A 13,867-nucleotide genomic window follows, 5' to 3' on the forward strand; every position below is an offset into this window, starting at 1 on the left:
CACAGTGATTTGATATTTGTATACATTGTTAAACGATCACCACAGGATGTTTAGTTAACATCTGTCATCTTACATGTGTACAAAAATTTTTTTTCCTGTGATATGAATTTTTAAGATCTACTTTTTTAGCAACTTTCAAATATGCAATCTGACCAGCCCAGGGTATAAATATGTGCCGCTTTGTTAGAAACACGCCACTTGGTTTGGTTTAAATATTTTGGGCGGCTTGAATTCTCCTGCTGCTATTGGCTAAATTATTTTTTTTTTACACTCCCCATCTTTCTCTCACCCCAACCACTCCTTTTAGATTTTTAAAAGAAATCCAAAAAAAGAAATTAGGTTCACGGGAAGTTTTCTATTGTGTTTCTCCAAAAATAAGACCTAACTGGAAAATAAGTCGTAGCATAATTTTTCAGGATGCTCGTAATATAAAATAAGCCCTAATGCGTCTTTTGGAGCAAAAATTAATATAAGATCCAGTCTTATTTTCCGGGAAATACACTAGGGCTTATTTTATATTATGAGCATCCTGAAAAATCATGCTAGGGCTTATTTTCCGGTTAGGTCTTATTTTGGGGGAAACACGGTAATAGTATTCCTGCTAAGGAAGGGATAACTGAATGTAAATAATCAGAGAAATAACTTTGGTTTCCATTTTACATAAATATTTAGAAGGATAACAGTGTTTTTGGAGTCAGACCTGCTTAGATTTATAATCAGTTACTAACAACGAGCACATCATATAATTTTTGTGAATCCTGTTATTCATACCTATAATATAGAAACAATGCCTGCTTTGCAAAACTGTAAACATCAGAAATAATCTATTAAAGCACCTTCTGTGTTTGGCACATAGTAGGCACTCAGGAAATAGTCATTGTTCTTTATAATATATTGTTCTCTTCTACCTTCTTTTTAGGTGGTACCTTGAACAATGAAAGCAAATTTCACTTTTCATCTCTAGATTTGCCATAATATCCATGGCTTTATTTTAAATTTTGGTACATTCTCACTGGAATAGTTTGGGATTATATGACTGCTCTTTTGTTGAGCTCCAAATTGTTTTCATTCTAAAGAGTTAAATAAATATAATCTATCCCTTTTATAAGAGAAAATTCAAAAAGATAAGGATATTGTTACTGCTGTTCTCTGTTCTCACAATGTTGTAATTCATATTGCTGTACTTGTTTTCTGGAAGTGTTTATTCTACAAGATTTGACTCTGAACTTGGTGGAGTGATTTGTGTTTTTCTTGTATCATCTTCTTCCTTTAGGTCTTTGCTGTATTCAAGGATGTGTTTAGTTCAAATTCCAACCCATACACAGGAACCAGACTATTTCACATCACGCCCTATGATGTTCAGGTGAGGAGACGAGGATAAGCTCTGTTCTTTTACATGCAGTCTTCTGTGATTTCTTCTGCTCCCACTACTCGGCACACTTGTGAAATCTCACTGGCATGTATTTTTTAGCTGGGCTACTCAGTCCTTTCCCGTGGCAGCTATGTTCCTCCCCCATCCCGCCGTCCCCTGTCGCTCCTACACCAGTCGTTACAGTCTCTGGAGTCAATTATGAAGTGTGTGCAGATGAGCTGGATGGTCATCCTTGTGGGTCCAGCCTCTGTGGGCAAGACCAGCCTGGTCCAACTCCTGGCGCAGCTTACTGGTCACACATTAAAGATCATGGCTATGAACAGTGCAATGGATACCACCGAGCTCCTGGGTGGATTTGAGCAGGTAAGTGGTCTGCCTAATAGTCTTCTGTGTTGGTGGTGACTACACGTAGCAGTATTTTTGACTCTGGCCAATGGCTATGCTGAATTCACATGCTTTGGGACTTTCAGGTTGATCTTCTGCGGCCGTGGAGGCAACTCCTAGAGAAGGTGGAGGCCACTGGACGGGCCCTGTTGAGAGACAGCCTCCTTATCAGTGCTGACGATGCAGAAGTCGTGCTGCGAGCCTGGAGTCATTTCCTTCTGACGTATAAGCCCAAGTGTCTTGGAGAAGGTGGTAAAGGTGTCACAATGGAGATTGTCAATAAGCTGGAAGCAGTACTGTTGCTTTTGCAGCGACTGAACAATAAAATCAACACCTACTCCAAGGCAGGTATGTGTGTTTGGATGTGTATATCTCACACATTATCCTTAGAGAGTCCGTTTACAGGTAATTTGTAAAAATTTGTAAAAAAAAAAAAAAAAAAAAAAAAAGTAAAAGCCCATCATTTTTATTAATTTAATGATTGACAAAACTTGAAAGTTTTTGTCTTAGCAGTAAACTGAAGTTGATGCAAAGGATCCAGAATTTGTGATTCTAAACAAAGGGAATAAATTGGTTTCTGAGCTTAATGGTTTATTTTGTGTATAACCAGCTGTAATGATAAATCAATCACTTGTTTGTAAAGCTGGTCTTATTGATTGTTGACCTTTTAAAAAGACTTAATAATTTGTCAAGAAATTGGGCATTTTAAACTAAAGAAGTTTAAATTGATAGTTAGGATGTGTGTATTGATTTTGTTTAGCAAGTGGAAGAAATTCCTTAGTTAACATGGAAACTCAATTTCTCTGATTTTGTGATGCTGCTTTCCTCAGGTATCAGCCCTGTGCTGTCTGTTGTCCAATGTCTGAAAGCAGTTGTTTCATATATTTTGCCTGGTTTTCTAATATTAACAGTGGGGGGGGGGGGTTAAGTCTAAACCTTATTATTTCCTCATGGCTAGAAACAGGAGTGCAGTGTATTTCACCCTGTGATATGAAAAAAGGTCATAAAACAATTTCTAACAAAAAAGAGCAATTGAAAGATTTCTAGGAATGGGCTGTGTAAACTATAAAGCACTAGGCAAATAAACACCAGTTGTTACCATAATCCTGTTGTCATTATAAAGGAAGCCCTGTTTAGTGACACTGATTGCATTCTGCCAACTAACAGCACTTTCATTTGGTATAAATGGAGTAATACTAGGTGGGAGACATTCTTCTGCCATTTGTGAAATTACAACAAAGATTATTTACCTTTTTCATCACCCTTGAGTCGCCTCTATCTAGTCATTAATTCAGAAAGCCATTAAGAAGCATTATCTGCCTCCAAACCAAATTTTATGTTTTGTTTAAACAAAAACAAAATTTTTTTCTATTTATTATGAAACTTCAAAATTTGGGCCAGAAGTTTCCAACTTTCTTTTAATACACTCTTAGTTTTTTTGTTTTTATTTGGGTTTGGTTTGATTGTCCTGGTTTGAAATTAAGTCCTGTGGCTTTGACATTTCAGAGTTTGCCAAACTCGTGGAAGAGTTCCGAAGCTTTGGGTTGAAGCTTATGCAATCATCCAGTGGCCGCAGCCATGGCACGTTTGAATGGGTTGACAGCATGTTGGTTCAGGCCCTGAAGTCTGGAGATTGGCTTTTGATGGACAATGTTAACTTTTGCAAGTAAGGACCTTCTGTCTGATCATGAGTGAACATGACTGAAATTTGGGATGTGCTTGTCAGAGTAGAAACCCAGATGAAAGCTTGGCCATTTTTAATCCATTGTTCTTAACTGGAAACACATCCTCAGCCATTTTCTTTAGACTTCTCCCTGTGGCGAACATGGTAGTTGGTCATTAGAAGGTGCAAGATTTTAGTTCTCTGATAGTTTTGAGCTGAACTGAAGGCTAACAAAATTGGATTACATTTCTAGCTATCTTTGGGTTTAAACCTTAATAACCAGATAGATGGTCATTCTTAAGTGTAGATTTTTGAAATGCAAGATCTGACACAGGGTACACATTTAGCAAATGTGCATCAGTTTCTATCACTTTTGATTCTAAGGTAAAGGACAAGTATAAAATTAGTTACACAGCATAATAGAAGCTACAGCAGGGCAGATGACGGGTTTCTATACCTGGAGCACCTTTCAGAATGTTTCGAATCAAAATCCAGTTACCTTTAAATGGAATTGGTAATGTTGGGAAGTAGGGGGTGGGGCGGGGTAAGAAAAGAGTTACAGTTCCGGGAACTTGCTATCATTTTCCTTAATTTTTAAAATTTATTCAGCAACTATTTTGTTAATTTACTGTGTAATAGGATCTCTGGACTGTGTGCCTTGGGAGTGTAAAGGGGAATTGATGAGAAAAGGGATCTTGAAAGACATCACAATTCTATATAGGGGAGTGATCTGTGTTGAAAGAAGACATAGGTCAGGAGCTCTGGGAGGCCTGGCAAGGAAAGTAGAGTCAAAGGCAGCATGTCAGCCTATCCACCATTTGAATTCTGCAGCCCCTCAGTGCTGGATCGTTTGAATGCTTTGCTTGAACCTGGAGGCGTCCTCACTGTTAGTGAGAGAGGAATGATAGATGGATCCACTCCCACCATAACACCACATCCCAACTTCAGGTAATTTATGCCTCTTAAGTTTCTGCCTAAGAATCTCCCAGCCTCAATAGCAGAGGCAGACATTCATAGGAACTTCTTATGTTCGTACACTCAATAATTAGGCATGTTCACCCATTAATTGATTCAGTTAACAAATACTAAGGCTCTGCTATTTGCCAGACTCTGGGGGCACAGCAGTAAACAAGAGAAGCAAGATTCCTGCTGTGCCTTGGTGGTGAAGGGTGGAAGCAGGGAGACCACGTACAAGCCTTTTACAATAGTTCAGACAAAAGACAATGATAGCTTATATTACAGTGGTCAGATAAGCGAGACTTGCCAGTAGACTTGTGGGTCGAGAAAAAGAGGAAGCAAGGATGACACCTAAGTTTTTATCTTGAATAAGGGGGTAAATGGGGGTGCCATTCATTGAGAAAAGGAAGACTGGCAAAGGAGCAGGTTTGGTGTGGAGAGGGTCAGTAGGGAATCACTGCTCAGGTTTGGAGATGGCACGTGGCTAGATGAATATGTTACTGGACATCGAATTTATGAAGCTAATTGTTTCAGGAGAACATAGTGCTTCCTTTCCTGCTCTCTGTAGGTGAGTCAGAATGTTGAGTTAGTACTGCCTGATTGGGGGACTCTCTGAAAGTAAGAATTTTAAGGTTCTCAGATAGCACCCCAGGTGCACTGGAGAGACATTACTTAGTTCCTAAGGAAAGTCCGTTTAGAGAACTATTTGCTGTATTAATGCGTTTGGGAACTGGAAGACAGACGACAGATGAAAGTAGCAGACTTTGAATTAGTTGTGTTTCCTATGATAAGCTCCCTGAAGATGAGCCATGTATGATTTGCCCTCACCAGTTGTTGCTGAGCTGCACCATTGGTTGCACTGGAAATTTTATTTTTCCTTTGGATTGCTATATTACTAGACTTTTTCTCTCAATGGATCCTGTTCATGGAGAAATATCCCGAGCTATGAGGAATCGTGGACTTGAAATCTACATTTCAGGAGAGGGGGATAGCAGCATCCCAGATGAGCTGGATCTGAAAGTTCTGCTCCACAGCCTTGGGCTGGTGGGGGACAGTGTGTGTGACACCCTCTTGGCTCTACATAGAGAGACCCAAAGCGCTGTTGTAGGTAAGGTGCTTGACTTCTAGGCCTCTGAATAATTTTATTTCTATGGAAATTCATGTGTTATTCCAGGAGTTCTTATGTTTAGTGTACATAGAAATAGAAATTACCAGGAAATAGAAATTACCACGAAAATGTGGTAATTTTTGGTATCCTCCTTCTCCATAACAGATGGGTTTCAGCAGGTGTGGGTAGGCCCAGGAATTTAGTGGTTTAAAGAAGCTCCCCAGGTAGTAGTGATGCGTGCAATCAGAGGCCCATACTTGGAGGAATACTGGCTTAGGCAGTGAGATGTGTGGAGTTTGTCCCTCAGCTCTGCAGGGTCATCCTTGAGTCTCCTGAAGGTAGAATAAAGACGGAACTTTAAATTGTGTTACTTCTAAATGTCCAAATGTATAAGCAAAGCAACAATAGTAGCAGTAGTAATAATGAGAAATGAAACCCTATTTATTTAATAACTACTATGTGTTAGGTATGATGTTGGTTGCTTATTTAGTCCTCACATTAGTTCTGCAAGACATAGGTTTCCATTTTAAAGGTAAGACTAAGAGAGATTGAGTAACTCATCAAGGCCAAATAGTAATGACAGCTGGGGTTTGAAAGTGGGCCTGTTGGATTTCAAAACCTGTGGTCTTTTATGAGACCATGGTCATTTTGCCACCTCCAGTGTGTGTCAACTTTAGGTGAAGGATGTATGTAACCAGGCTTTATCACACATACAAATGAGTCATCTGGTCACTTCCCCACAGTATACTGCCAGAGACAGCTGGGAGGGAGGTGGGATAAGGGAAAGGAATAGAATGTTCCCACTAGTCCGTTGTGTGCTACTAAGACCCTCGAGTCCACGTAGAAGGCCTTCCAAAATAACTATCTGGGTGGATTTGAGTGGAACGAAGTTTGATGTGAAGGTGGAATTTAGGAGATTTTTGTAGAATCTATTGCTTATACATGGCAATGTTTTTTTCTTTATAGGTTCTCCAGCATCATCTGTTTCAACTCTAATTCAGACAGCCTCACTCATTGTGCAGTACCTACAGCGAGGGCTGAGTTTAGACCGAGCCTTTTCTGAAGCATGCTGGGAAGCATATGTCCGCTCCCAGCATTCACCAGCAAACCAGAAGGTACCATGAAATGTTTCACAAGCTTTCTAAGTTGAAACACTACATTATTTAGTACAAGGAATTTCTTTTTTATTGATGGTAACTTTAATGACCTAAAAGAATGAACCATGGTAGTTATTCTCTAACAGAGATCTGGTATCCACATACTTTTCTGGAAAATAGGTTAAATATAAATGTTACATCCTTGGAAACTTCCCTGGCATCAGAAAAAGTGGGATTTAGCTTGTAATGTACATTTTTGGTAATAGCATGTACACCATGTGTTTTTATCTCCTACCAGCTTGTTCAGGCTTTACTGGAGAAACATGTTTCTTCTCTGCGAGCACATGAAACCTGGGGTAACTCCATTCTTGCCATGGGGCTGTGGCCAGATTCTCTGCCCTCAGCTCTTTTTGCTGCCGAAGATTCTCACCTCTCTCTAGTACGAAGTGATGGACAGATCTTAGCATATTGCCTCAACAGGACGAGCATGAAAACCAGCAGCTGGGCCAGGTTAGCAGGGCCTGGAGTTGGTGTCTCTCTCCAGCATCTTAACTGTATTGTTTGTTTCTGATGCTCATGGTCATGACCCAGCATATTTGACCAGAATTTTATGAGGCCATTTGTTACCCAGCTGTCATGGTGTCATTGTTTATTGTGATACTGCTCCCTGTTTGTTATTCATTCCGTATATGTTTTAATTGTCCTCTCTGTCACCTTTCCCCAGTATCTCTCTGATCTGTTATTTGTGAAGTTATTTTCCCGGTTCTTTGAAATATAAAATGAAAGTTTATTCTAGTATTGACTTTGTCTATTCCAATGAATTTCAGGATTCAGCCTCTTACCTTGCCAGACTTAGAGAAAATTATGCAATCCTCCAACCCTGAGAGCTTAAAATTCAGTTCAGTTGAAGTGGATACTGTTTGGATTGATGAGCCCGATGTTCTGTCTGTGGCTGTTAAATTGCTCATAGAAAGAGCAACCAATCAAGACTGGATGCTCAGAGTTAAATGGCTTTATCATTTAGCCAAGAATGTACCACAGGGGCTTGGTGAGTAGAAAAGCTTGATTTGTGTCATGAGTGAATTTATGAACACTTACTCTGTTTTAGTGCCTCAGCAGCTGTATTACTCTGTGAGTACACTGTTACAGTTGCATGTGGGAGATCTCATAGCTAGAAATTTGTGACCTAGCATTACTGTTTGTGTAGCTGTTAAAAAATTAACAGCTTAAATGTGTCCCAAGAGAAACCTTTTTCCTATGTGTAGTTGTTAGCATTTCAGGATCTGTCCACCTTTCTATCAAATTCAAAAGGAAAATGTACTGTATTGTTACTTTTTATTTTTTGAACATCCTGCTATTTGCACTACTATGGCTGAACAATCATTATATCTGGTAAAGGTGTTGCTTTTGATAAATTCGTTTCCCCTAAAAGTGCATAAGAGACTTCTAAGTTGTCGTGCTCAATTTCTTTGTACTTTTTTCATTTTAAGAGAGGAAAAAGCAACAGTAGCATCACATGGGTTATAAAGTACAGCACATGGAAGTTGTTGGTAGAACTAGTTGCCTAATGTAATTGAGTTTACATGAGCCTTTCTCCTCCGTGAGAACTTGTTGATAAGCCAGTGAAGGTGTAAATGTGATCTGTATAAAATGTGGAGAGAATTTGTATAATTATTCTTACTTGCCTTGTTCTATGTGTTAGCTACTGGCCACAGGTCACTATAAAATGTAAATATAAACTAACTAAAATTAAATAAAATCTGAAACCCAGACCCTTAGTTGCACTGACCACATTTGAAGTGTTAGCTAACATGTGACCAGTGGCTACTCTTGACAGAGCAGCTATACAACATTTTCATCATTGCAGAAAGTTCGATTGATCAGCCTGCTTTAGATACTAACATGTGCTTCTCCTTCCTCCACAGAGTCAATACAGATTCAGTTAGAAGCCAGCGCTGCATCTCTTAGGAAATTTTACTCAAATTCTCTCTCAACTGGGGTCAGTAATGTCATCAAAATATTACAACCAAATATAACAGGTACTACACCTGATTTGATTTCTAGTTCTCAGCACCGTTTAAGAAACTTGTCCACTGATACCATGGGAGAAAGACCTGTCAGAGCTACCACTGTAACCAACAGTATTTTTTAGAAGACTGAGAGTAAATGCAATGCAAATTCTGCTTCCTGGTTCGAAACTGTCCATTTATCCTTCAGTTTCTGAAAGAGGATGATGATACACAATGAAGTGGGAGGACATGGGAGGTGGAAGACTGGGCTCTCTGACCCCAGCTCAGCTGTAAACTGGCTTGTCCATTTAAGGCTCATCATTCGTACTCACTGCCTGTGTTTGAAACATAAGGGAATTGATTTCATTTCTCTGGGATCCCTTCAACGTATAACATTTCAACTGTTATTTATTAGTACTGTTAACAGAAAGGGTTTTGAACTATGAAGCTATTTAACTTGAAGGGGAACGAAACAGAACTAATTGCTTCAGAAAACATAAAACCCTGATAAAAGTTATAAAGCCTTAAATGCAAAGTTATAAAACTGTAATGATAAAAGAAATAGCCATCCAAAGTTGTCTGATCAAATGAAGTATTCAAAATTTCTTTTAAATTGAGGAGTGAGATAGCAGACTCAGTCACTGAAGCAGAATAGTATAAAGTTGATTGAACATAAGTATTAAAGAGGAAAATAGGGGCATTTTCACAGAACCAGGTTTTTAATTTCCCACTCCCATCTTCATTTGATATTAATCAAAATATACCATTAACCATTTGGTTTAGAAAAAAATGTGCATGATGCTTTTGTGCTAAACCAGTTACTGTATATACACTAAAGGTAATGAGGTGAATGGTTGGGAAGAAATCAAACAGCAGAGAAAACTACTGTAGTAGTTAGGTTGTGGCTGAACTAAATCATGGCTCTCCACTTATGAAAGAATTTTGATCTTTGGGAACACAGTTCTAGAGTTGAGTAGCAGGTTCCCTTTTTAGCAGACACCATTTTGCCCTCTGTTGGAACATAGTAGGTCTACTTTCATCTTCCTTAGTGTAGTTTTACTGGATTTTGTGATACGGGTTCCTTCCTTGATGTATTTTGCTGTTCCGAGAAGGCATTTGTTAGCCTACTCTGGTGGATATCTTTAAAATTTGAAGTTGCTTCACTGACCCGTCCTACTCAGCCACCTTCAGATTAATGTTGCCATTTGTCTTCCTGCCCTCGTGGTTCTCACAGCCTCTGGAGAGGCTCATGGGGGTCAGTGCAGCTTTCCAGGGAGGTACCAGGTAAGAGCCAGAGGAGCTCAGTGAGGTGTCAGCTGCATCCACATCCTCTGATTGTAAAGAAATGGCTTTGAAGCGAAATAATCGTGAGTTTTCTTATTGAAAGCAAATAATGAGATGTATTCATTTATTTTCTGCCATGTAAGTTAGTTTTCTTGTGGTTAATGGCAACAGGTTGGGTAATGAAGCTGATTTTCCAACCAGTAGTGGGATTTGAGCAAGTGAACGCATTGGTTGGAGTGGTTATGGTGTAGGGATTGCCTTTATATTCTTCAGGGAAATGACTGTACGGGACTAGTAGAAATTTTGCATTTAGAAAGACGCCTCCATCCCCACTTTTCTAGTATCTGGGTCTGAAACCAGCATTTCTCTGTGCCACCTCTTCTCCATCAAAATTGAATGTGATCAAATAAAACAATGAAAATCTTCAACAGAAATTTGCCAGGCAAGGAGTTTAACTCCAGAATTCTATTTTTGTGTTTCATTTTTTAAACCAGATGAATTTGTGATTCCTTTGGACCCGCGATGGAATATGCAGGCGTTGGACATCATTAGAAATGCAATGGACTTTGACCCACAAATGGACCAGTCTGAGCAACTCTTTTCCCTTTTAGAGTCTATTGCAAACAAGTAGGTGAAGCCTGCTGTTGTAGGCACTCTGCCTCACTGTACACGATGACTTGACAGATTGTGTACCTTTTCTAAGCCTGTCAGATACAGATTGTATGTGTTTAATCTTCTGAACCTAACAGGTGGCGGGGTAGTAGACATGACAGAAGCCTTTCCCACCACCTCTCCTTCATACTGGAATTCTGACTCTGAATTCTGACTGTTGTCAAAATGCCTGTAATTTTTTCCGGTTCTTAGTAATTGAATAGGGTGCTTTAAGAAATATACTAGCATAGCATTAATGGTGAGATTTATTTTACAGTTAATCCTTTATCATAGGATAGTCATGTTTCTACTGTTTCCTGGTTGTGATTCCCTGCAGCTCCTCCCATTTTCACCTACTCATTCTCTTATGTGTCGTTTCCTCAGCTGCCTGTCTGTCCATGTAATTTCCCATCCTCAGATGGTAGAGACTTTTGTGTAGCACCTGCATGCTTACGTACACACTCACATGTAAATTTACCTAGTTGTTATAGAATCTGGTCTTTCCTCACTTTTTAACGTAATGACCAGACTTTTTTTTTTTTAATTGGGCATCAATGTGATAAATTTTTAAAAATAAGTTTGTAATCGAGATATAATTACAGCAAAGTACACTTAATTTTGATGAGTTTCACAAAGTGAACTCACTCACACATGTGTGATACATACTAGCACCTCAGAAATCCCCTTGTTTCTTCTCCCAGTAACTCCCCCTCTGCCTCTGCAGGTAACTTTTAACACCACAGATTAATTTTATGACGCCCAACTTTAACAGTTCACAGTGAAGTTTGTCAGATCATGACACAGCATCAGAGTGAGGCCTGGCAACCTACCCAGACACAGCTTTTTACAGCCATCTGTCCTCTTTTCACCCAACTTAATTGTTACCACTTTCGCCTTCCTCTCTCTAGTCTAGAATTTGTAGAGGCCAAAGACAAATGTCAGGTTGAAGGAGATTGATGTACCAAGCGTTCTCAGGATTCAGGAGGTAGAGGATGTGATTAAAAAGCATTATTTACCAGTAACTTTTTTATGTTACTAAATCTTATTTCAGGACAATCATATATCTTGACCGGGAAAAACGAATTTTCACTGAAGCAAATTTGGTTTCTGTTGGTGGCAAAAAGTTAAGAAATAGTGTTTTGAGAATGTCCTTTGAATTCCATAAAGGTAAGACTACTGCCTTTCATGTTCTGCAGCTCTGCATCTGATTGTACAGTGTAGCTGAAGCTGAGAAACTCAGCAGCTCCTGCCATTGTACTGATTCCTTTTGCTTTGCTGGCCTGATTTTAAACATGTTCCCTTCTTCAATAGTAATGACTGACTGCTTTTTTACAGCTTCTTGATCTCATTTACTTTGTAGGGCAACCATATGCCATGTAGGTCCCATGTTATGAAAGAGGAAAGGGAGGCACAGAGATGCCCAAGGTCACACCTCTAGCAAGTAGCAGAGCTAGAACTCCAAACATAGGTTTGTTGGCTGGAAAAGTACATGCTCATAAGCATTTGCTTATAGATTGTTTCTTTCTCCCTCCTATATTTTTTTAAATTGGAAAAATGCTCGTTGGAAAAAAATTCAAACTATATATAAATATAAAAATTGAAGACTTGCCCTTACAACCGCTACTGTTAATAGTACGTTTGTTTGTATCCTCTCATATCTCTGTGCCCTCTATCCATTCAAACATATATACACTTAAGTTTTCATTTTGTATTTAAACGCTTGTTTAAAATATGCATAATTATTTTATAATTTTTTTATTAAGATATTATGAACATCTACAGGTATACATGTCTGACCTACAAAATTTAATAATAGTCAAAGAATTCGCTTTTGATTTGATCTTTCAAAACTGACCTTTGTACTGCAGATAATATTAAGTTCCTTATTACAGTTGATTTTGAAAATGTTCAGAGATTAATTTAAATCTGATGTAATGTTCTTATTTTATTTATGTCAACTCTAAGATCCAGAAAGCTATCACAGCCTGCCCCATGAAATTGTGGTCAATCTTGCTGCTTTTTTTGAACTTTGTGATGCTTTAATCCTGCTCTGGGTACAGTCTTCCCAGGGAATGGTGTCCGATGCCAGCGTCAATGAGGTAAAGAAAAATGTACCTGTTTTTATTTTAATTGACACCATTTGTCTTAGTACAAAGATTCTTAGGGGTGAGACTAACTTCAGTATTATATGTCTAATGTTATTTGAGAAATTTAATTGTTCATAACAGTTTAAAATATATACATATTTTAAAACTTTATGGGGTATAGTTGACATAATAAATGGCATGTGTTTAAAATGTACAATTTTATATATATACAGCTGTGAGACTATTGCCACCAAGGTAGTGAACATACATCCATTACCCTCAAACTTTTCCTCATGTTATTTTGTGTTCCCTTCCTCCCCACTGTCCCCAACCAGGTATCCATCAATCTGCCTTCTGTTACTATAGATCAGTTGCATTTTCTATAAATGGAATTTTGCAGTATGTAGTCTTTTGTTTGTTTGTTTTTCTCTCAAAATAGTTATTTTGAGATGCATCCATATTGTTTTTTGTAGCCAAATTTTATCCTTTTTTTATTACTGACTAATATTCCATCATACACACACACACACACACACACACACACACATGCACACATATACTACAACTTACTTATATACATGTTCATGGACATTGGAACTTTAGCAGGTTTAATTCACTTAAGATTTCTTAGACATCCTTGTTACATGGATTTAATTGAATTTTGAATCCAGATTATTCAAGTAATTCTAGTAAACTAGAGTAGCAAGTCTTAAATTCTTTGCTCTCAAGACACCTTTATTGTCTCAAAAGTTCCTAAAGCCCCCAAAGAACTTTTGTTTATGTGGTTACATCTATCAGTATTTATTAGATTAGGGCGTAAATCTGAGAAATAGGAAAAATAGTTATTAATCTGTTTAAAAACAGTAGTAAATGCATTTCATGTTAATATAAATAACATTTTTAATGAAAAACTCTTTTCCAAAACAAAAATTAATGACAAGAGTGGTACTGTGTACATTTCTCTAAGTCTCTTTAAATTCTGGCTTTGCAGAAGAAAGCTGGGTTCTCACATTTGCTTCTGCATTCAGTCCCTTGCAATATGTTGTTTGGGTTGCAGGTTGTAAAGAAAAACTGGCTTCTATTCCTATGGTTACCAGGTTGGAAAAGGGAGAAGTATCTTAATAGTCATTTCATGTAATTGTGAATATTTTTCTTTGATATTATACCACAGTTTGAAAAGTGGTGGTTTTATAAGGGCTAGTAGTAATGTGGAATGTGAAAAAAAGTCACCGAACTCGTCATGCAATAGAAACCA

The 13,867-nt window shown here is 38.2% G+C and overlaps 1 protein-coding gene across 2 annotated transcripts in view; it reads left to right on the forward strand.

Annotated features, from left to right (window-relative positions):
- Window positions 1-13,867, forward strand: part of MDN1 (midasin AAA ATPase 1) — a 132,617-nt gene that overhangs the window by 67,335 nt on the left and 51,415 nt on the right. For both annotated transcript variants that reach the window (XM_019743250.3, XM_074333296.2), the window contains exons 41-53: window positions 1,274-1,363; window positions 1,472-1,735; window positions 1,843-2,104; window positions 3,263-3,422; window positions 4,251-4,367; window positions 5,276-5,484; window positions 6,451-6,599; window positions 6,880-7,091; window positions 7,409-7,629; window positions 8,507-8,620; window positions 10,369-10,501; window positions 11,577-11,692; window positions 12,491-12,624. In XM_019743250.3, coding sequence (XP_019598809.3) covers window positions 1,274-1,363; window positions 1,472-1,735; window positions 1,843-2,104; window positions 3,263-3,422; window positions 4,251-4,367; window positions 5,276-5,484; window positions 6,451-6,599; window positions 6,880-7,091; window positions 7,409-7,629; window positions 8,507-8,620; window positions 10,369-10,501; window positions 11,577-11,692; window positions 12,491-12,624 — 2,181 coding nt within the window. The remainder of the gene's footprint in view (window positions 1-1,273; window positions 1,364-1,471; window positions 1,736-1,842; window positions 2,105-3,262; window positions 3,423-4,250; window positions 4,368-5,275; window positions 5,485-6,450; window positions 6,600-6,879; window positions 7,092-7,408; window positions 7,630-8,506; window positions 8,621-10,368; window positions 10,502-11,576; window positions 11,693-12,490; window positions 12,625-13,867) is intronic.

This window comes from Rhinolophus sinicus, chromosome 2 (genome assembly GCF_057876585.1).
Source record: "Rhinolophus sinicus isolate RSI-liver-muscle chromosome 2, RSI-T2T, whole genome shotgun sequence".
In the NCBI taxonomy this organism is placed as follows: Eukaryota; Metazoa; Chordata; class Mammalia; order Chiroptera; family Rhinolophidae; genus Rhinolophus; species Rhinolophus sinicus.